The sequence below is a fragment of the Zalophus californianus genome, chromosome 1 (assembly GCF_009762305.2).
Source record: "Zalophus californianus isolate mZalCal1 chromosome 1, mZalCal1.pri.v2, whole genome shotgun sequence".
NCBI lineage: Eukaryota > Metazoa > Chordata > Mammalia > Carnivora > Otariidae > Zalophus > Zalophus californianus.
Genome location: NC_045595.1, coordinates 176,002,290 through 176,024,943, shown reverse-complemented (window position 1 = coordinate 176,024,943; position 22,654 = coordinate 176,002,290). Strand labels below are relative to the sequence as shown.

Below are 22,654 nucleotides of genomic sequence, written 5' to 3'. Positions count from 1 at the left end.
TTTTAAAACAGAGTTGGCAAACTTTCTCTGTAGTGGGGCAGATATTAAATATTTTAGACTTTGTGAGCCATATGATTTCTGTCATAACTATATAACTGGTTGTTATAGCAGGAAAACAGCCATAGAGAGTATATAAATGGATGAATCTGGTTATGTTCCAGTAAAGCTCTATGGACATTGAAATTTGAATTTCATATGATTTTTAGACATCACAAAATATTTTTTTCAACCATTTAAAAATGTAACATCCATTCTTAGCTTGTGGGTCATACAAAAACAGGTGGCAGTTCACATTTGGCCTGCAGGCCGTAGTTTGCCAACCTGTATTATATGATGTATTTTAAAAATATAATACATTGTTTTAGTATAGCAGTCTTATATATGAGAAATCATAATTAACATTTATAGCAATTGATAGTTCTTAAAATGCTTTCTCATAAATTATCCTAATTTAGCTTCATAGTAAACCTGTAAGATAACCATTTTTATTTCTGTTTTATAGTGAGGAAACTAATGCATAGAGAAGGAAGATGACATATCCAAATTCACAAAGCTAGTAAAGTGACAGAGCCAAGACTAAATATATTCTGGACTCTTCTCCATCTTATTGTACAGCTTAAACTTTTATAATCGGAGCTTCATGCCACTATATCTTTTTAATACCCATTGGTGCCAGAATGCTTAGAATTTAGTCTTTAATAAATAGTAATGATAATAATCATGTTCATTTATAATTTTCTTTATTACTACATTCTACTGTCTAGCTATTTTAATCTTTGATAATTGATGTTTTGACAAAGGCTGGATATGGGAGGTGAAGGACGTTTATTAAAGATTTGGCAGTTGGACAGTATAATTATTCATATACTATATTTCTTTTCCACATTTTCAAAGATAATTAGTTATTTTTATTTTCAGATGTACACTATGAAAATAAACGATAATCTTTTTCCCCCTAAATCATTTGTATTCATGCTAACTAATGCTTTCATTTATCTAGTAGTTTCATCATAATTTTTAAACTCAAGATGTTGAGAACATTTTCTATAATAATGTACTTTTTGGATTATTTCTCTATCAGGTGGTTGAAGATTATGCTGGAAGATGGCAGGTCCCTTTGCCACAGCTTCAGGTTCTTCAGACTGCACTTTGCTGTTTTACATCAGCCAGTGCATCATTCCCGGATGAATGTGAGCACGTACAGTATGTTTTGAGTAGCCTTGCTTTGTAAGTATGCTTTACTTCTTATAAAAGTATTATTTTTCTTGACATATCTGAGAATTGGGTTTTGATTATTTTCTCTGTGGAAGTAGCCTTTCCTAAAGTCTTCCCTCAAAAAGAAATTTCTAAAACCCTGGTCTGTAAAAAAAAAAAAAAGAAAGAAAAGCAATTTCCATTTCTTCAATAAGTATTTAGGTTTAACTTTGAACATATAGCCATAATTTTACTTTTAGTTTTAGAGTTAATTGGAATTTTTGCATAGGTTCTTATGGTCATTGCCATCATTTTCCTTTTTTAATTCCCTAGCACTAATGGTAAGTCCCAAAATACAGCAATTGAGGCCATCATAGTTAGCAGAGGGACCTTAAATCAGGCCAGAAAGAGCTTAGGAAACTCCTGGTTTTTAAAAATACTTGTAGAGGAATTCAAGTCAAAGATCACAAACCTGAGCACTTGTGTTTATTCTTTTTGCTCTGGTACATCCTACTAAAGTTATAGTAAAGACTTAAAGGGAGGAATACAGTGAAAAGAAAGTAGAGAAGAGCCATCAGTGAATGAAAGATTTCAAAAATTTTCTAGAGAGAACAGAGAAGAGTGAGTGGTCACTGAAACATGACAGAACAAGTCACAACTTCACTTTGTTTTGCGCATGTGCATGCACCTCAGATCACACATCACAGTAACATGTAAAATCATTTATCAACATTAGAAAATACAAGAGAAAATATCAGAGAATGTCTTGTAGGATCAGTATTATTTAGTGATATTCTTGTTTTATATATTTATTTTTATGTATGTGTGTACACTTGATTATTTGTAAAACATTTTAAAAAACTGTAGCAGTTAAAACAGAATTATCTTCTGCCTTATAAAAGGTCTAGCTTGTCTTGCCCCCTTACCCCCAGAATCCTAGAGAGGTGTAGAATTTGAATATGCAAGGTGTGAAATAGAGAGTAGGGAATGAGATACTTTGGGAGAATGCGGATAAAGGAGTTAATTGCAATTTTTCCATTCAGGCCAGTCACCAAACCTTAGGGCCAAGTTGGGGTAGGGAAACAGAATTGCTACCTTTTTTCCCCCCTCTAAAGAATTAAATGACTTTGGAGCAATGACCTTTGCATTCTGGAAGTTAAAGTTTCCTCTTTGAGACAACTAGCTAATCACTTAATTACCCTAAAGAAAAACTTGTCAGTCACCAAAGTCTAGACATGCTCATTGAGCTCCCAATTAATCTGTTTATGGCCTTATTCTTAAATATTAATGGGGATTCAGGAATCCTCAGACAGTTGAGGAATGCCTTCAACATGAAAAAAATACAGTGAAAAACAAAAACTTTGGAAGAAAAAAAATTAAGAAAAATATAAAATCTATAATGTATATTTTCAGAGAGAGTTAATATGTGTAACATTAAAACATCAACATATCATGCTGTGTGAATGGAATAATGAGATACCAAAAATGAGTCTGTTTAAATTAAGGAAATCTAATGATGGTTACAATTTAAAGTCTGTAGGAGGAAATTTGGAGGGTAAAGTTGGAGAAATAATCCAGGATGTAAAACAGTACCAAAGAGAAGGAATGTGTCAGAAGAAAAAAAAAAATGATATGGTGCCTTTATGCAGGAGGTTCATTATCTAACTAGTTGGAGTTCCAGAAAAAGAACTTAAAGAAAATATATTGGAGGAAAATTTTAAAGAAAAAATAAAAGAATTTTCCAGAACTGAAAGTCATGAACTTCCAGACTGAAAGAACTCAAGAAGTGCTTAGGACAGTAAATATAAGAGACACTCCGTTAAATATACCATTTGTGATTTCAGAATACCAAGAATGAAAAAACAGATTTGAACATCTTGTAGAGAGGAAAAACTAGGTTACCTACAAAGGGACAAACATCAAATTGCTATCAGTCTTCGTACAACTCATACAACTAACAATGGGTGGTAGACTATAATGAATCAGTGTCTTGAAAAATTTGAGGAGAAATTATTTTCAATATAGGATTTTATACTCATCCAAACTGTAAGTGAAGTGTGAGAGTTAGAACATTTCCAGGTATGTAAGGATGTAGAAGATTGACTTGTCGACATACCCTTTCTTTTAGGAAGTTATTAGAGAATGTATTCCAGAAAATGACAGTGGATTTAGAAAATAGTGGCTTTTTTACTTGAGATAGAGGGAAGAGAAGTCCTAGGATCACTGTTGAGTAGTAGGTCTCACAGATCACCTTGAAGAGGTAATATTCAGTAAAACTGGAGATTTGAGAGTAATCTAGAGAATTTAGAACCATTTAAGGTATTGATAAAAAAAAAAAGGCAAGATAAAAAGAATTAGATACTCCAGGAAAATTAAAAATAATCTGAACAGGAAAAAACACGGAATTATAGCAAACTACTTCAATATGTACTGAGTGTTATTTACATAGTTTTTTTTTTTTAAGATTTTATTTATTTAACAAAGACACAGCAAGAGAGGGAACACAAGCAGAGGGAGTGGGAGAGGGAGAAGCAGGCTTCCCGCGGAGCAGGGAGCTCGATGCGGGGCTTGATCCCAGGAGCCTGGGATCATGACCTGAGCCGAAGGCAGATGCTTAATGACTGAGCCAGCCAGGCACCCCTACATAGTTTTCTTAATGTAAATGATGTTTACTGACTTTAAACTTTATAGAGTACAAAAATAATCATAGTTACAGAACAGAAGGAAATTATTAACCATTCAATATAAGATTATTTGATGGAAGTTACAAGTTAAAGTGAAGAATAAGGGCACTAAAAAATATCCTTCTATTCTTATTTTACAAAATGGAGTATCAGTAGTACATGAAACCATAAATAAATGTTTAAGTAAAGTTACAAAGATCAATAATAGAAGAAATAATAACCAATGGGAATGTGGAATTGGTTGTGTGAGGAGTTAAATTCTCTTCTCCCACAGCAGGAAATCAAAAGGTAATATTTTAAAATTGGTAAATAAAGAAATACTGACAAAGCTTATTACCAACAGCTATTAAAAATTTTGAAAGTTGTTAATTCTAGGCCATTGGACTAGTGAGAGAGAAGACTGAATTCTTTCTGTACAGTTAGCATTTTTAAATCTTGAAGATGTATTAATTTCATATATATGAAGTATATGGTCTTTTTGCTTTATATATGTATATAAAATTTAAAAGAGTACATGTACATTGTGTTTCTTTAAAAGTTTATTTGTAGATATTTAAAATTATATGAGAACTGTGTGAGGTGATGGATATGTTAACTAGCTTGATTATGGTGATAATTTCACTGTGTATATGTATATCAAAACATCAAGTTGTATACCTTAAATATATATAATTTCTGTTTGTCAATTATACCCCAGTGAAGCTGAAAAAAAGTTGTAGGAGGAAAGAGTTTAGAATATAACCTTATAGATTTGTAAGAGCAACGCAGTGTAAAGAAAGCTATATTATTTAAAAATATATATTCCTTTTATTTTTTTTTATGATGCCCAAATGAATATGGGAGATGTATCAGGACTTTCTGATTATAATTGGCAAACGTGCTCAAGCTAGCTTAAGCAAAAAAGAAGGGTGTGGGGGGATTTATTAGATGACTACACCATGGAAAAGCAAGGACTAGAACTAGTTTCAGGATTTTCTGAATCCAGAGAATAAAATATCATCTAGAACTGTTCTCCTCCTTTCTGTCTTCCCTTTTTTGTCTCCATTCACTCAGGGCTCCTGACAGTTCTGCGATGAAGCTTAGTTTATTAACCAAGAGAGAAGAACCTCCCTCCCCCCACATTTGTAATCCTCAAAATATTTTTGGGAACTTGAGCTCAGCCAACTTAAGTGCCTCCTGCTTTGACTAATAGCTGTGTTTAGGAGAGTATAGTAAGATTTTTGGCTCAGTCTGATGATCAGCTCACCCCAGGCTGGGGGAATGAGGATACTACATTTACAGGCCAATCAGAACCATAGAAATGTTGGAGGGGTAAGCAAGTTCCCTCGAGAAGTAAATGAGGGTGTGTGAGAGCTGCTAGGTAAACAAACATAACAGATGTCCACTACAAAGAATAATTTTATGTGTCATTTTGAAAACTACTGAAACAGTTTAGTTATTTTCTACTGATTTCTGAGGAAAAGAAAATAAGTATCAAAAGAAATACATTATTTGTAAGCAAGAAGTATTATTCTTGTTTCAGTGCCTGTTTGGATTTTTCCCCCACCTTTCACCTATATAATCTTTGTTAACATTCGTGTTATAATGGGAAATGCTTTTAAGGTTTTCAGAAGTACTTTTTTTTTTAATTTAACTCATTTGTTAGTTTCTGTTTCATTGCTTGCTATCTTTTTTACTACTGCTAATGAAAAAATAATGTATTAAGCAGAAGCAAATTTTTGTACAGTGTTAGGCAAAAGAAAGTAAACTATCTTAATGGTTTGTCAAAGAGTAATGTTTCTTATAAGGAAAACTCCCTGCATTATTTGAATTTACTTCAACAGAAAAGTTAATTGTATTTTTAATACCAGAAGAAAAATGAGGAAATAGCAACATGGTGATACTATTGAAAGAATAAAGAGTCTGTAAGTGTTCAGTTTATTTTAATAAATATATAAACCAGAAAATTCTTCCAATTCCATAATCATTCATTCATTCATTCATTCAGTAAATCTCTTGTGCTTGGTTCTAGGCTAAAATAGAAAATAAGAGAGATAAGTCCTTGTTCTCAAAGACCTTACAAAGCCTAAAATATATTAAATAAGCAGTCACAGTATTATGTAATTATAATTATGAAAGAATTACAGGGTACCATGAGAGAGTATAACAGGGGACTTGACTTGGTCTGGGAGGTCAGGGAAAATTTGCTGGGTGAGCTAACACTTGAGCTGAGCTCTGAATGAATGGTAACAGTTAATTAGATGAAGGAGCAGAAGAGTGCAAGGTGACTGGATAGGATGTCAGGATATTAATGGATTTCATTATAATTCATATCTTTGTTGAATTCTTGTTTGTGGTCCATATCATGTACTTAACGTTACTTACTCGACATACTAAAAAATTATAGGTGAGCTAAAGAGTTAAGTAATATCTATGAGATTTTGTTTTATATAAATATATATATAAGTGTGTGTGTGTGTGTGTGTGTGTGTGTGTGTGTGTATAATATGTTAAACATATAAGTTACTTTATTCTGTGGCAGTGTTATCTGGTCCATATGTCCACCTTCATAAAAGCCTGTTCCATCTTGTAAATTATACATATGTGAAGATGTACCTTCTGTACATCTGTAGACTGGGAGACTACAAAAACTACAGTTTTGTGAAGGTCTTTACAGGGAAGGAAGGTGTATTCTGTTTTTATTCATACTTGAGTTTGTTTTTTTTTTTTTTAATTTTGTGGCAATGAATATAGTCATGTAGAGAATTGTTTTAAATTGACTAATTACGATTTTACCTAGGTTGACTCTTTCTGTAAGCGTATTTTCTAAAGAAATGAAGATTTAGCTGCGTGTGTATGTATGTCTGTATTTGCACTAAAAAGGACCTCAGGTTAAATCTCTTCTATAGATAAGAAAACTTAGGCCTGAAAAGTGTAGGGGACTTTTGCAAGTCTGAGTTAAGTGTTTTGGTTTTTTTTCCTATTGTTTTCTTGTTTTAGATTGGTTAAACACTGACTTCTGTTTTACAAAGCCAAACACCCTGAAATTAAGTGGATCTTTAGGCAGAGAACTTAGACTTTACCAGTTTTATATAAAATAAAAGCAAACTTTAATGCTGCCTTCCCAGCCACCTTTAGCCCAACAGAAAGTAAATGTTCATAGATTTTAGCATTCCACACAGGGTTCCATGATGGACAGTACCTATTTGCCTGGCAGCCATTTAAGGTTGATCTATATGATCCACTGGAGAGGGAACTAGTTCAGCTAGTAGTATTTATATGTGTAGTGGCAAATACTAAAAATGTATACCCTAATAATGCCAAGTTGCCTAGAAGAAAAGACCAAAAGGCCATCTCTTTCATGGAATTAAATGGTATAATCAGTGTCTTATTTAGATTGGCTAGACATTCATGTGTTAGGCCACACCTGTAATGATAGATCAGTAACCCTTTCTGACTATGTTGCTAAATGTAATTATATTTCAAACATATTTTGTACCCAACTTCTATTCAACCAAGTTTTATTTGGTTGTATTTATAACTTAGGTCTAGGCTTCAACTAACTTAGGAAATAGCCTACAAATTAAAGGAAGAAAGGATAATTATAAAGGGCTGTTTTTTGGGGTGGGGCCAGATCCCACAAAAGGTGTTTGTCTTATGGCCCCAATCTGTATGTCCTTTCTCTGCAACATGGAGCACTTACTGCTTCTTGATTTTTTAATTTTTTGACCACATATTCAAAACCTCCAATTTTATCTCTATTATCTTTACAAATCATTTGTGGCAGGTGATCTCATTTATTTTATAGAGAAATCTAGGCTATCTAGCCTGCTATTTCTTTGTTTTCTCTCTTTAAAGAAATGATTTCTGGAGCGCCTGGCTGGCTCAGTAGGTAGAGGATGTGACTCAGTCTCAGGGTCATGAGTTCAAGCCCCACATTGGGCATGGAGCCTACTTAGACCTTAATTAATTAATTTAAAAAAAGAAATGATTTCCTTTTTGAGGCGATTGGTGATCTTAATTTAATTCCCATATTAAATTCTCTCAGCATTGCTTTGTTTTTCTTTACCATTAAATTAGAATATTTTGTTTTCAGGATTTGTTGTAGCTAAAGTCAACATTAGACAAACCTGCATGCATTTGTTTATACTGGCTATGTTTAGAAACTCAGCATTTCATTTGGTGCTAGTAGTGCCTAGAATTTTTTTCCTTATAATTTTGGCCTTTATTGTTCCATTTATTAATTTTGGGGTGAAGCAATTGAGACTTCATTTTATTGGCATTTAATAGTCATTTTATTGACAAAGAGAGAGGGATTATTAACTGGTATATTTGTGTTGACAGAGATGAAAAGTGATCAGGTGATGACATACCCTATTCCCATCCATGTTGATATATATCAGAACCTAGAGGTATATACATGTATAGTTTTATAAAATGGTATTTACTGCTTTTCTAATATAATTGAAGGAAGGCTTAATAATTCTTGGTCAGTGGAGATACACAAAAACTAGAGTGAAAAAGCAGTAGACTAAAAGCTGTTACTATTTTCACTGCTATTAGGAAGATTATTCTTTAGAAGAAGATGTATAGAGTCATTATGAATGATATAAATACATGTTTGAATTTTTCTGAGTTTGAATGTCTTTATTTTGGGCTAAGCCAGATTCCTGAAAAACTACGGATTTGAACCTTTTAACTTTTCATCCCTTCCTCCTAATAGCTTTGGTTTGTAGAACTGGACCACAACATCATACTGTCAGCTTTCACTGTGGAATAAAACAAGAAGAAGAAAAAAAAAAGAAATGCTTCTGAAATTGTTGAAAAGATGACAGAGTTTTGCCCATTACTCCTTACACAGAAATCTTAAAAACATTCTCTTAGATGCACCTAAATTACATAAAAGCAAATATTAAGAGATCTAAAGGGAGAAATAGACAGTACTATAATAATGGTAGGAAACTTTAATATCCCACTTTCATCAATGGTTAGATCATACAGATAAAAAATAAGGAAACATTGGCCTTAAACAACACATTAGACCTGATGGACTAAACAGACATATACAGAATATTCTATCCAAAAGAAATAGAATATACATTCTTCTCATGTGCACAGGATAGATCATTTATTAGGCCACAAAAAGGTCTTAATATGTTTAAGAAGAATGAAATCATATTAAGCATCTTTTCTGACCACAGAGGTATAAAAACAAATCAATTACAAGAAGAAAACTGGAAAAACTACCAATATGTGAAGATTAAAAAGCATTCTGTTGAACAAATGGGTCAGAAAAGAAGTCAAAGAGAAACCAAAAAATACCTTGAGACAAATGAAAATGGATATATGTACAACATACCAAAACTTACAGGATGCAGCAAAAGCAGTGCTAAAAGAAAGTTCATAAAGATAAATGCCTACTTTAAGAAGCGAGAAAGCTCAAATAAATAACCTAACTTTACATTGCAAGGAACTAGGAAAAAAAGAACAAATGAAGCCCAAAGCTGATAGAAGGAAATAAATAACAAAGATCAGAATAGAAATGAGAGACTAACCAAAAGAAAAGATCGATGAAATTAAGAGCTGATTCTTTGAAAAGAGAAGCAAAATTGAGAAACCTTTATCTAGATTCATCAACAAAAAAAGAAGACTCGAAATCAGAAATGAAAAAGACAGTACAAGTGATACCACAGAAATACAAAGGATAAGAGACTGAACAGTTATACACCAACAAAATTGACAACCTAGAAGAAATGGATGAATTCCTAGAAGGGCACGATCTGCCAGACTGCATCATGAAGAAATAGAAATCTGAACAGACTAATTACTAGAAAGGAGATTGAATCAGTAATCAGAAACTTCCCAACAAACAAAAGTCCAGGACAAGACGACTTCACTGGTGAATTCCATCCAATATTCAAAGAAGAATTAATATCAGTCCTTTTCAAACTACTTCAAAAAACTGAGGAGGCAGGAACGTTTCCAAACTCATTTTACAAGGCCAGCATTACCTGGATACCAAAACCAGAAAGGGATACCACAATAAAAGAAAAATGACAGGTCAGTATCCCTGAGGAGCATAGTTACAAAAATAGTCAACAAAATATCAGCAAACTGAATACAACAGCCTATATTAATAAAGGATCACACACCACGATTAAGTGGGTTTTTTTCCCCAGGGGATGCAAGGATGGTTCAAGCATTCACAAATCAATGTGATATAGTGCATTAATAAAATAAAGGATAAAAATCATTATGATTCTCTCAATAGATGCAGAAAATCATTTAAGAAAATTGAATATCCATTTATGATAAAAACTCTCAACAAAGTGGGTATAAGGGAACATACATCAACATCATAAAGGCCACATATATCACAAGCCCACAGCTAACTCATACTCAGTGGTGAAAAGCTGAACGTTTTCCCTCTAAGAGGAGGATGCCCATTCTTGCCACTTTTATTCACATAGTAGTGGAAGTCTTTGCCAGAGCAGTCATGCAAAAAAAAAAAGTCATCCAAATCAGAAAAGAAGTAAAACTGTCTCTGTTGGCAGATGATGTGATATTATGCATAGGAAACTATGAAGAAAACTGTTAGAACTAATAAAAAAAAAGTTAATAAATTTGCAAGATGCAAAATCAGTGTACAAAAATGTTGCATTTCTGTGTACTAATAATGAACTGCCAGAGAAATTAAGAAAACAGTCCTATTTACAACTGTATCAAAAAGAATAAAATACCTAGAAATAAATTTCACCAAGGTAGTGAAAGACCTGTACACTGAACACTATGTGGCACTAAAGAAGAGAAATTGAAGAAGACACAAATAAATGGAAAGATACTCCATAATCATGGATTGGAGGAATTAATGTTAAAATGTTCGTACCACCCAAAGCAATCTCCAGATTCGGTGCAGTCTCTATCAAAAATCCAATGGCATTTTTCACAGAAATAGAACAAATAATTCCTACGATTTGAATGTAATGAAGGAAGAACAAAGCTGGAGGCATCATATGACCTGAATTCAAACTATATTACAAAGCTGTAGTAATCAAAACAGTATGGTATTAGCATAGAAACAGACACATAGATTGATATAACAGAATAGAGAGCCCAAAAGTAAATTCACGCATATATGGTCAGTTAATTTACATCAAAGGAGCAAAGATTATATATTGGGGAATGGACCATCTCTTTAGTAAATGGTGCTGGGAAAACTGGATAGCCACATGCAAAGGAATGGAACTAGACCACTGTCTTAGACCATACACAAAAATCAACTCAAAATGGGTTGAAGACTTGAACTTAAGACTTGAAACCATAAAACTCCCAGAAGAAAACATAGGTGATAAGGTCCTTGATGTTAGTCTTGGCAGTGATATTTTTGGATTTGACACCCAAAGCAAAGACATCAAAAAGCACGATAAACAAGGGGGCTTACATCAAACTAAAAAGCTTATGCACAACAAAGGAAACCATCAACAAAATGAAAAGCAGCCTACTAGATGGGAGAAAATATTTGCAAATCATCCGTCTGATGAGGTGGTTAATATCCCAAAGATATAAAGAACTCCTATAACTCAATAGTAAAAACCCAAACAATTTAATTAAAAAATGGTCAGAAGATCTGAATGGACATTTTCCCAAATAAGATATGCAGTTGGCCAACAGGTATATGAAAAGGTGCTCATTACTAATAATCAGGGAAATGCAGATCAAATCACAGTGAGTTACCACCTCACACCTGTTAGAATGGCTAGTATCAAAAATACAAGAAGTAGTAAGTGTTGGCAAGGATGTGAGAAAATGGAAATCTTGTGCCCTGTTGGTGGGAATGTAAACTGTTGCAGCCACTATGAAAAAAGGTGTGGCGTACCCTCAAAGAATTGAAAGTAGAACTGTTATATAATCCAATAAGTCTTCTGGGTATTTATCCAAAGAAAACAAAACCATTATCTTGCAAAGATATTGTTACCCCTATGTTTATTATAGTATTATTTACAATAGCTAAGACATGGAAAGAACCTCAGCTCCCATCGATGGATAAATGGGTAAAGAAAATGCGATATATATATTATCATTATCAGGAGCTCATTCCTTTTTGTGCTGAATAGTATTCCATTATATGGATGTAGTACATTTTGTTTATGCATTCAGCAATTAATGGATATTTGGATTGTTTCCAATTTTTGGCTTTGAACATTTGTGTATTATTAAGTCTTGTGTGGACAAATGTTATTATTTCTCTTGAGTAGCTACCTAGGAATGGATGTTATATGTTATGTTTAACATTTGTTCAACACAGAACTGCCAAACTGTCCAAAGTAACTATACCATTTGAAGTTCTAACCAGCTGTCTGGGGGTGGGGGCTTAGTTTCTCCACATCACTAACACTTTTTATACTATTTGTCTTTTTTATAATAGCCATTCTAGTAGTTATGTGGTGGTATCTCATTTTGGCTTTAATATGCATTTCCTCAGTGCTGTTGATGGCAACCATCTTTTTGTATACTTATTTGCTAGAGCATGTCTTCTTTGGTAATGTGTCTATTCAAATCTTCTGCTCATTTTTCAGTTGGATTGTTTGCCTTATTGAGTTAGGACTTTTTTTATATATTCTGTTTATACATTCAGTATCAGATAAGTGATTAGTGAATACTTCTACTCTAGCCTCTCTTCATTTTCTTATTGGTATCTTTTGAAGTTTATGGTTGGTTTTAAGAAATTTGATTGTAATTTGCCTTGTGTAGTTTCCTTTATGTTTCTTGATCTTAAGTTTCTTGGGTCTTTGGACTTAATAAATTTAACCGAATTTGGGAAATTTTATAAAAATAAAAAGATTTTTATTTTTTGAGTAATCTTTATACCCAACATGGGGCTCACACCACAATCCTAAGATCAAGAATTGCATGCTCTACTGACTGAGCCAGCCAAACACCCTCAAAAATTATTTTATTTTATTTTTTAAAGATTTTATTTATTTATTTGACAGAGAGAGAACACAAGTAGGCAGAGCGGCAGGCAGAGGGAGAGGGAGAAGCAGGCTATCCACTGAGCAGGGAGCCTGACGTGGGGCTCGATCCCAGGACTTCTGGGATCATGACCTGAGCCGAAGGCAGTTGCTTATGGACTGAGCCACCCAGGCGCCCCCCTCAAAAATTATTTTAGAAAGCATCATTATGTTTTCTTAAGGGATGACACTTGAAGAGAATCCACAAAGGATCCACAGTTTACTGATGGTTCTGTTCATTTTTATCAGTCCCTTTTTCTTTTGGTGTGTTTTATTTTAAGAATGCTCTCTCTTGTTTTCACTGATGTTATCTTCTGCAGTATCTGATTTGACATTAATCCCATGTAATGTATTTTTCATCTCAGATACATTTTTTGATCTATAAAAGTTTTATTTGGGTTGTTTATATCTTTCTTAACATGGTTATTCTTTACCTTAGGAGTTGGCAAACTATGGCCCATGGGTCAAATGCTGCCCATGCCCCTCCCTTTTAATATGGTTTCCAAGCTAAGAATAGTCTTTGTATTTTTAAAGATTTATTTATCTTATTATTAATTAATTAATTTATTTTTAAATATTTTATTTATTTGGCAGAGAGTGAACAGGAGAGCACAAGCAGTGGGAGAGGGAGAAACAGGCCCCCTGTCGAGCAGGGAGCCCGATGCAGGACTCCATCCCAGGGCCCTGGGATCATGACCTGAGCCGAAGGCAGTCACTTAACCAACTGAGCCACCCAGGCACCCTAAGGTTTATTTTATTTGAGAGAGAGAGAGAGAGAGAGCACGCAGAGGGAGGGGCAGAAGGAGAGGGAGAAAAAGAATCTAAGGCAGACTTTCTGTTAACCATGGAACCGGACTCGGGGCTTGATCTCATGACCTCCCAAACCTAAAATATCTGGCAACCCAGCCTCCACCCTAAATATAACAGTAGAGGAGGGGCACCTTGGTGGCTCAGTTAAGCATCTGCCTTCAGCTCAGGTCATGATCCCAGGGTCCTGGGATGGAGCCCCGTGTCAGGCTCCCTGCTCAGTGGAGAGCCAGCTTCTCCCTCTTTGCTGCTCCCTCCCTGCTTGTGCTCTCTCTCTCTCTGTCTCTGTCAAATAAAAATCTTTAAAAAAAAAAAAAAACAGTAAAGGAATTTGAAACTGGTGGTATACTGAAGGTCATGATAGCAAAAACATAACTCAAACCCACTTAATTCATGACTAGATTTACTTAAATTTCCATAATAAAGGCCTAATGGAAGAAAAGGCATGTCTGTCCCCTGGTATAAATACTATTAACATCAGTCTATGCTGTTGTATATCATGAAATCCAGCTTTCAGCTAAAAGTTATTGACACTATCAAGAGAAAATCAATTAGAAGAACTAAATTCAGGTATAAATGCTTTAGTGGAAAAGGTTGATAACATGGTTAAATATTGGGGATTTTAGCAGAGAGATGGGACACTTTAAGAACGATTCAAATGGAAATGCTGGAAATGGAAAACACAATAATAGATGATGAATGCCTTTGATGGGCATATCAGTAGAGTTGACACAGTTGAGGAAAGAATGAACGAACCTGAATGTAAGTCAATAGAAATTACCCAGACTAAAAGTAAAAGAGAAAAAGAGAAGAAAAAACAGAGCACTTAAAAAAGAGCTTTAGGGAAATATGAAACTGTATATGTCTACTAGAATCCTAGGAGAAGAAAAATGAGGCTGAAGAAATACTGCTAAAGTGATGGCCATGAATTTTCCAACTATAAAGAAAGACATCCAACCACAGATCCAGGAAACTCAGAAGCAGGATAATTTCAAACATATACACCCTGACCTACCACCTAGATCACCTAGATCCATCACATTCAAACTCTGAAAATCAGAGAGGAAATCTTAAAGGCCACCAGAGTAAGGCATTACCTAATTTAGAAGATTAAAGAAATACAGCAGACATCTCAGAAACCATGCCAGTCAGAACACAATGAAGTGGGGCGCCTGGGTGGCTCAGTTGGTTGAGCGACTGCCTTCGGCTCAGGTCATGATCCTGGAGTCCCGGGATCGAGTCCCACATCGGGCTCCCTGCTCAGCGGGGAGTCTGCTTCTCCCTCTGACCCTCCCCCCTCTCATGTACTCTCTCTCTCTCATTCTCTTAAATAAATAAATAAATCTTTAAAAAAAAGAACAACAAAATGAAGTAACATCTTTAAAGTGCTGAAAGAAAAAAAAATAACTCTCCAGTCAGAAGAAAATTAAAGATGTTTTCAGGGAATCAGAAAATGAAATTATTCATTTCCAGAAGATGTGAACTACAAAAGATACCATACTAATACGATGCCAGACAGAAAATCTACCCAAAGAAATGAAGAGAGCTGGTAATGATAAAAACTGAAGATAAATATAAAATAGAATTTTCTTATTTTTAATATCTGTGAAACATAACTGCCTAAAGCAGAAGTTGGTAAATACTGTTTTAAAGGGGCAGGTTTTTTTAGACCTGCAGACTATAGGGTGTTGTAACTACTCAACTCTGCTCTTGTAGCACCAAGGCAGCCATAGACAATACACAAATGAATGCATGTAGCTGTGTCTCAATAAAACTTTTACAAAAACTGGCAGGCAGCCTATGGGTCATATTTTCTAAATGCTGAGATTACAACAAGAATTGTAGTGAAGCACTGTTGGTTTATAACATGTTTAAAATGAAAATGAATGACAAGAATAGCACAAAGATTATTATAGCTAAAGCAGCATGATATCTGAAGGCATAACGGGATTTGTTAAAGATATATATTGTAAATTCTAGGGTAATCACTAAAAACATTGAATACAGAGGTGGATATATTAAGACTAAGTGGAGATAAAATGGAATTATGAAGTTACTTAATCCAAAAATAGGTGGAAGAAGAGGTCAAGTGCAATAGTGAACCAGGTAGAATAGAAAATAGCTATTGAGAAAATAGGTTTTAATCTAAGCACATCAAAAATTATATTACATGTAAATGGTCTAAACCTATTAAAAAAGACAAAAGTTGGTTAGTTGGATAGAAAAACAAGATCCACTAACATATATAACCATAGCCTTATGCCCTTTTTATGTAAACAGATACACACTTTTTTTTTTTTTTAACAATATTATATCTTAGAGAGTACTCCTTGGAGATAAAGATTTAGTTCAAGTCCCTGTTTATACCTCATAGTATTGTGTAGATGTACCAGTTTATTCCATCATATCTGCTAATGATATATATTTGGATTGTTTCTATTATTTTCCTATTATAAATAGTGCTATGATTAATATCCTTTTGCATGCATTTTTTTGTTTTTGCCAGTAGATTTTTAGGGTGGGTTCCTAGAATCTGTGTCAAAGAATGGATAGATATGTAATTTTGCTAAGTAGTCCAAAGTTTTCTTTATAACAGCTCATACCATCTTGCATTCTCACCCACAAAATTAGTCCTTGTTTACATTCAACTTTACCAATTTTGTGTTATCAAACTTTTGATTTTTTTGCTAATCTAACAGAGGGGTAATGGCATTTTCGTGTATTTTTTTAAAAAGATTTATTTATTTATTTATTTTAGAGAGAAAGCACAAGCAGGAGGGGCAGAGAGGGAGGGAGGGAGAATTCTTAGCAGACTCCATGCTGAGTGCAGAGCCCAATGCAGGGCCCCATCTTACGACCCTGAGATCAGGACCTGAGCCAAAATCAAGAGGTGAATGCTCAACCAACTGTACCACCCAGACAGCCTTCAGTGTAGTTTTAATATGTATTTTCTTTTCTTTTTAAGATTTTTTATTTATTTGAGAGAGCAAGAGAGCAAGAATGGAGGGAGGAACAGAGGGAGAGGGACAAGCAGACTCCACACTGAGCAGAGCCTGACATGGGGCTCCATCTCACAACCCTGAGATCATGAGCTGAGCCAAAACCAAGAGTCTGATGCTTAACCAACTGAGCCATCCAGGCACCCCTTAATTTGTATTTTTCTTATTGTGAGTGAAGTTGAACATCTTTTTGCATATCCTTACAAACCATTATTTTTTCATTTATCTTTTGATTTTACTTATGTTGTTTGTATTTTTAGACATTTTAAAATGTATTTAAAATTTGTCAGTATTCCTCTATTGCTCTTGCATCTTGAATCATAGTTAATGATTTAAAGAAAAATGATTTGTCTATAACCAGGTTATATGGGATTTTTTTCTGATATTTGTAATGTCCAATTTTTTATATTTAAGTTTTTGATCCACTTTGAATATTTTCTTGTTTGGAAGCTAGAGTGAATCAGTTTTGTCTTATAACATTTGACTATCCAATACAAAGAAGTCAACTTTTTCCCTACTGATCTGAGATGCTGCTTTTGTCATATATGCATTTTTCACATCAGTTGGTCAATTTTTGGATTTTTCATTTCATTAGGCTCTTTGTTCATCTGCCAATACAATGGTGGTTCAATTATAGAGGCTTTACAAAATGTTTTAATACTGGCTTGCTCCTTTTCATTGCTCTTACTTTTCATGGTTTTTCTAGATACTCAACTTTCTAGATAATCAATTCTCCTACCTCCACAAAAAGATGCAGGTACTTTTATTTATATGTAAATTTTAAATTACCTTCCTCCAGTCTAAGGACACTGGAACAATAATGCTAAAATTTCTCCTTCCAACTTAAATGCTATTTATGTCATGTATTTTTGCTATATTTTAAAGCCCAGATGAGATTATTTCTTCATGGTGTCAAAATTTGTAGCCTATATATTCACTGATTTGCATCTTAGATCCTTCTTGCTAATTTAATTCCCTATTTGGAAACAGTTTCTATTTTTCTGTGGTTGTTTATACATTGTTTTTTTTATATTTGATGTTTTATAGTTTACTGTGATTAGCTAGGTTTAGACTTATTTTTATTAATCCTTATGGGGTTTCCTGGGCTTCCTAGATCTGAGGGTTGGTATTTTTCATCAATTATGAAAAAGTCTTATCTTGTTTTTGTCTTTACCTCATCTCTCTTTTTTTTTTTTTGTGCAAGTATAATTAGACGTCTTAGATATGTACACTCCGTTCCCTGTATCTCCAGTTCTTGCTTGTCGTTTCTGTTTCTTTGTCTTGCTCTGTTGTATTCTATATTAGTAAGTGGATTTCTTGCATTTGGATAGTTAAGCATCATACTTCAGTGGAATTTTCCTATGGTGGATAAATACACAAATTCACATTCTTGTATTTCAGGGTGAAAATTACTTATATGCTACAGGGACCCAAAAAAAGAATAGTAATTCTCATAACTACCAAACAATCTACTGTGTGTCTTATTTTCAGGAAGTCTGGTACTTTATTACCATTTGTAATAGATGAGAAAATATAATGATGGCAGCATATAGTTTGTTTCATAAATAGGGACTGTACCAGTACTTGAGTTATTTAAACTTGCATAACTCACAGCAATATACTGATTGATGCAAGTCAAATGAGTATGATTATATATGGTATAATTTTTTAAATTCAAAGGCATGCTATTTATTATGTACATAACCCACTATAAATAATTTATGTTTTTATAGAAATCATTTTAAGTAATTCTATTTTGAATAAATATTTCAATTGATGTAAATGAACTTTAGTTAACTCATAACTTGGACTAAGGTTAATTATAAATTGATTAGTATATCGACTGGTAATATTAAATATTGTATTAAATATACATTATACAAACATTAAACATATTAAACATATTCAAAATTAAAAACTGATATTAACATACACTAATAAATTTTTAGAAATCCTTTGATGAGTTTAGTCATATATCTTAAAAAGCTTCATAATTTAAGTGAAGAAAAATTGATGTCTTATGTTTCAACAAAATTGACAGTACACAGCAGAGAAGAACAAATCTATGAAGATCTTGTGTTTCCTCTTAGATTATTGAAGGAGGAACTTTGATGGCAATGTTAATAATAAAAATTAACAGTACTTTTATTATTAGCGCATCAGTAGCACAACCAGGGATTGATTGTTCTAAGTGCTTTACAAAAGATAGTTATTGTTTCTATTTTATAAACAAATAAACTGAGGCATGGAGCTATTAAGTGACTTGCCCAGGGTTACATATGAAGAAAGTGGTGCAGCTGAGATTGAAACCCAAACACTGTGGCTGTAGACCATGGGTGAGTAAAGGGCCAGACAGTAATATTTAAGGCTTAGCTCATAAGCTTTCTGTTACCACTACTCAATTCTGTCATTGTAGTGTGCAAGCAGCCATAGCCAATATGTAAATGGATGGGTATGGTTGTTTCCTTATAATACGTCATTTATTGACAGGATATTTGAATTTCAGATCATTTTTACCTGTCACGAAAAGTTATTCCAGGTTTTTCTTTTCTTCTTCTTCTTCTTCTTCTTCTTCTTCTTCTTCTTCTTCTTCTTCTTCTTCTTCTTCTTCTTCTTCTTTTAACAATTTAAATATGGCTAACTATTCTTATCATGCATTATTCAAGAGGCTGTCATTGGGTCAGATTTAGCCTGTGGATAGTAGTCTGCCAGCCCTGCTCTAGACTGCTACATATATTTTGGGGGTCCTACTTTGTTCTAGTCTGGACTCACCCTCCACCATATAGACTTTTCTTCCATGAGGGCTAGGTAACTTGATCTCTAAACATTTAGTTGATCCTTTATACCAGTCAATAGGAAATACAACAGGTTTGAAACCTGAAGTTTCTACTTCTATATATAATCTAGATTTTTCCCCTAGTGATTTCACTACCACATAAATACTTGTTTACTTCCCTGAAACCCTAAGACAGAGCTAGCTAGATTTGTTTTTATTTACTGTTACTTTGCATGCAGTTTTAACATTTTATTATCATTATCATAGAGTTGGGCCTTGTTATTGAGGTAGCCGATAGTGGGGCCTGCACAGATCTCTGTCTTTTGTAATGTTGGCTCCCCTTTCATGTTCACATAAATCAGACATCATATAATTCTGCATATTTGTTGGATTCTGTACAAGGTCACATGCATCTGCATACTCATATCTAAATATACTCAATAGCACATTTTATTTCTACTAAAAACCTTTGCTATCTCTCTCCCTCTTTTAATATAATTAATTAATGGCCCTAGCAGTCAGTACTATCTACTCAACATAATGATGCAATCCCTTTCCCTTCTACTTAGTGCAAACTTAATGCAGTGCAAACTTAATGCCTGTGTTTCAACAGGTTATAATATATATGTAAAGTACAATACTGTGATAGTACAGAATCAGCTATATGGAGAGAAGGAAGGGAATTTGAGACCAGATTCCTAGGTAAAATTGTGTAAATAGGTCTTGAGGAAGCAAAATAGATCCAAAGACCATAAGAGCATAGGAGTTAAGGAAATGGGGAGAAGCTTGCTGTGATTGGAGAGCATGAAATTTCTGATAAAAGTTATGTGTGTAAATATAGTTTTGAATCAGACATAAAAGTTTTTATATCATGATAAGGAATTTGTATTTCCTGCTGTAGATTAATGATCTCAAATATCTACATAGAATGGGAAGGGAATGATAGTAAAAAAATAAGTTAAACAGCTAGTATGTTGGAGAAGTGGACGGAGACTGGCAAATTGGAAAGGAGGTTCGTGTTCTGTCTAAAGGCAGTAGCTGCTCAGCTTTTGTCACAGAGAGATGCAAACTCTGTGTTATAGGGGTTCCTGTTTTATAGGAGCTCAGAGAAATCTAGATTTAATCTGAAGTAGCAAAGTTTTTAAATATTAGCAACTAAAATATTTTTTAAAAATATTTTATCCATACAAAATAAGTGTGTCAGCTGAATGTCTTTGCTTTTAGATGGTACAATCCAAAAAGCAGTTTGTAAAGTCTGTTAAGTAGTCAAATCATTCTGTGTTTTAGGATGATAACAACGGCAGCTATATTAAACACGTACTTAGGAGTGAGTGAGTGTGGAATAGCGTAGGAAGGGTCTATTAGAAATTTAAAGATGATGTAGATGTGACTTAATGGTATAGGGATAGAGAGGATTCCGAGGTACATTGATGGGGCTTTTTTCATATTCATTGATAGGAAAATAAATAATTGCAAAAGCGTTAATAATGACAATTCTTTACATTCCTGGCCCCCAAATTCTGTTTTACTTAATGTGGAGTCAGTTGCTTTTACCAGTTTGTTGCATATCCCTCTAGATACTTTGACAATATGCATTGGTATTCATGGGCCCTCTCTCCCCTCCCTCCCTCCACACAAATGGTAATGTAATTAATATATTTCTGCATCTTTTCTTAACAGTATATCTTGGAATTTCCTCTTGTCTATTCATATAGATTTAAGTGTATTCTCACTAATATTCTCATTAACATTTGTATTATATTTCATTGTATGGGTGTATTGTAATTAATTTTCCCAGTCCCCTGTGGTAGACATTTAGTATGTTTCTATTCTTTTGCTATTACAAATCATTTGTGGATGCATGTCCCTATATAGTCTTTGAGCTAATATGTGTATATTTGGCTGATTTAGTTCTATAAGTGGAATTGCTAAGTCAAATGATTATGGGCATATTGTAAATTTTCTGATGACTGTTACTGCGTTGCCCTTTAAAAGTGGTAGTACCTCCTACCACACCTCCAACAGGATACCAGAGCTTATTTCTCTACATCAGAGCCATCGTAGAATATGTCCACATTTTCATTCCTATCATAAATATGATAGGAAAGGTATTTCATCTTCATAAATTTTTACTTATTTGAGTAAAGTAGAACATCTTTTCATATTTGAAAAAAAATTCACTTGTGTTTCTTTTCTGTGAGGTAGTCCTCTCCCAGTGTTTTACCAGGTTGTTAACTTTTTCTTCAGGGGTGTCTGGGTGGCTCATTGGGTTGTGTATGACTCTTTTTTATTTATTTGACAGAGACAGAGATAGAGCAGGAACACAAGCAACAGGAGTGGGAGAGGGAGAAGCAGGCTTCCCCCCAAGGAGGGAGCCCAATGTGGGACTCGATCCCAGGACCCTGGGATTGTGACCTGAGCTGAAAGCAGACGCCTAACGACTGAGCCACCCAGGCGCCCTAGGTTGTGTATGACTCTTGATCTTAGCTCAGGTCTTGATCTCAGGGTCATGAGTTCAAGCCCTGCATTGGGCTCCACGCCCAGCGTGGATCCTACTTAAAAAATAAATAAAAATTACTTGTTTAAGCTTTTTAATTAAGGAAATCAACAAAGATTCTTTCTCTATATATCATTTTCTTTGACTTCTTTTATATATTTTGGTCTGTTGACATTTAAAAATTGTTTTTAACTACTTTAAGTAGTTAAAGTTTTATAAAATATGTTATGGGGCATGGTTATTTAGAAGTATTTATTATGTAATACTTGGATCTTTTATATAATTTTTTTAAAACTACATAGTCTCATAGTTGTGTTTGCATTCTAAAAACTTCATTCTTAGAGATTAATTTGGATTAAAGGCAAAAAGTGATTAAAAAATACAACTTTGGGTATTCCTAGTTGAGGATCTTGTAGGTGAATTAAAATCTAAGGATTCTGTGGTATTTGTCATTTGCTCTACTTTAGGACTGCTAAGTAATACTAAATAATTTTCATAGTTTTTCATGCTCATGATTAGGAAATAAGTCATATTTCTTCCTGTATGAAATTATGAATTATTAAAGACACATGAAGTATTTAGTTTATTTAAAAAGGAGGAACCACAAACTTTTGGGCTGTCTGTCACGAGTGGGATAATCAAGGTAAGCCCAGTTTGAGAACCCATGTATCGTTTATTAGATACCTAATTGGTGATACTACTATAAC

The 22,654-nt window shown here is 33.9% G+C and overlaps 1 protein-coding gene across 4 annotated transcripts in view; it reads left to right on the top strand.

Annotated features, from left to right (window-relative positions):
* ZNF654 (zinc finger protein 654) overlaps nt 1–22,654 on the top strand; it is an 80,572-nt gene that overhangs the window by 23,301 nt on the left and 34,617 nt on the right. For all 4 annotated transcript variants that reach the window (XM_027586412.1, XM_027586411.1, XM_027586410.1 and 1 more), the window contains exon 2: nt 1,082–1,227. In XM_027586412.1, the coding sequence (XP_027442213.1) occupies nt 1,082–1,227 (146 nt within the window). The remainder of the gene's footprint in view (nt 1–1,081; nt 1,228–22,654) is intronic.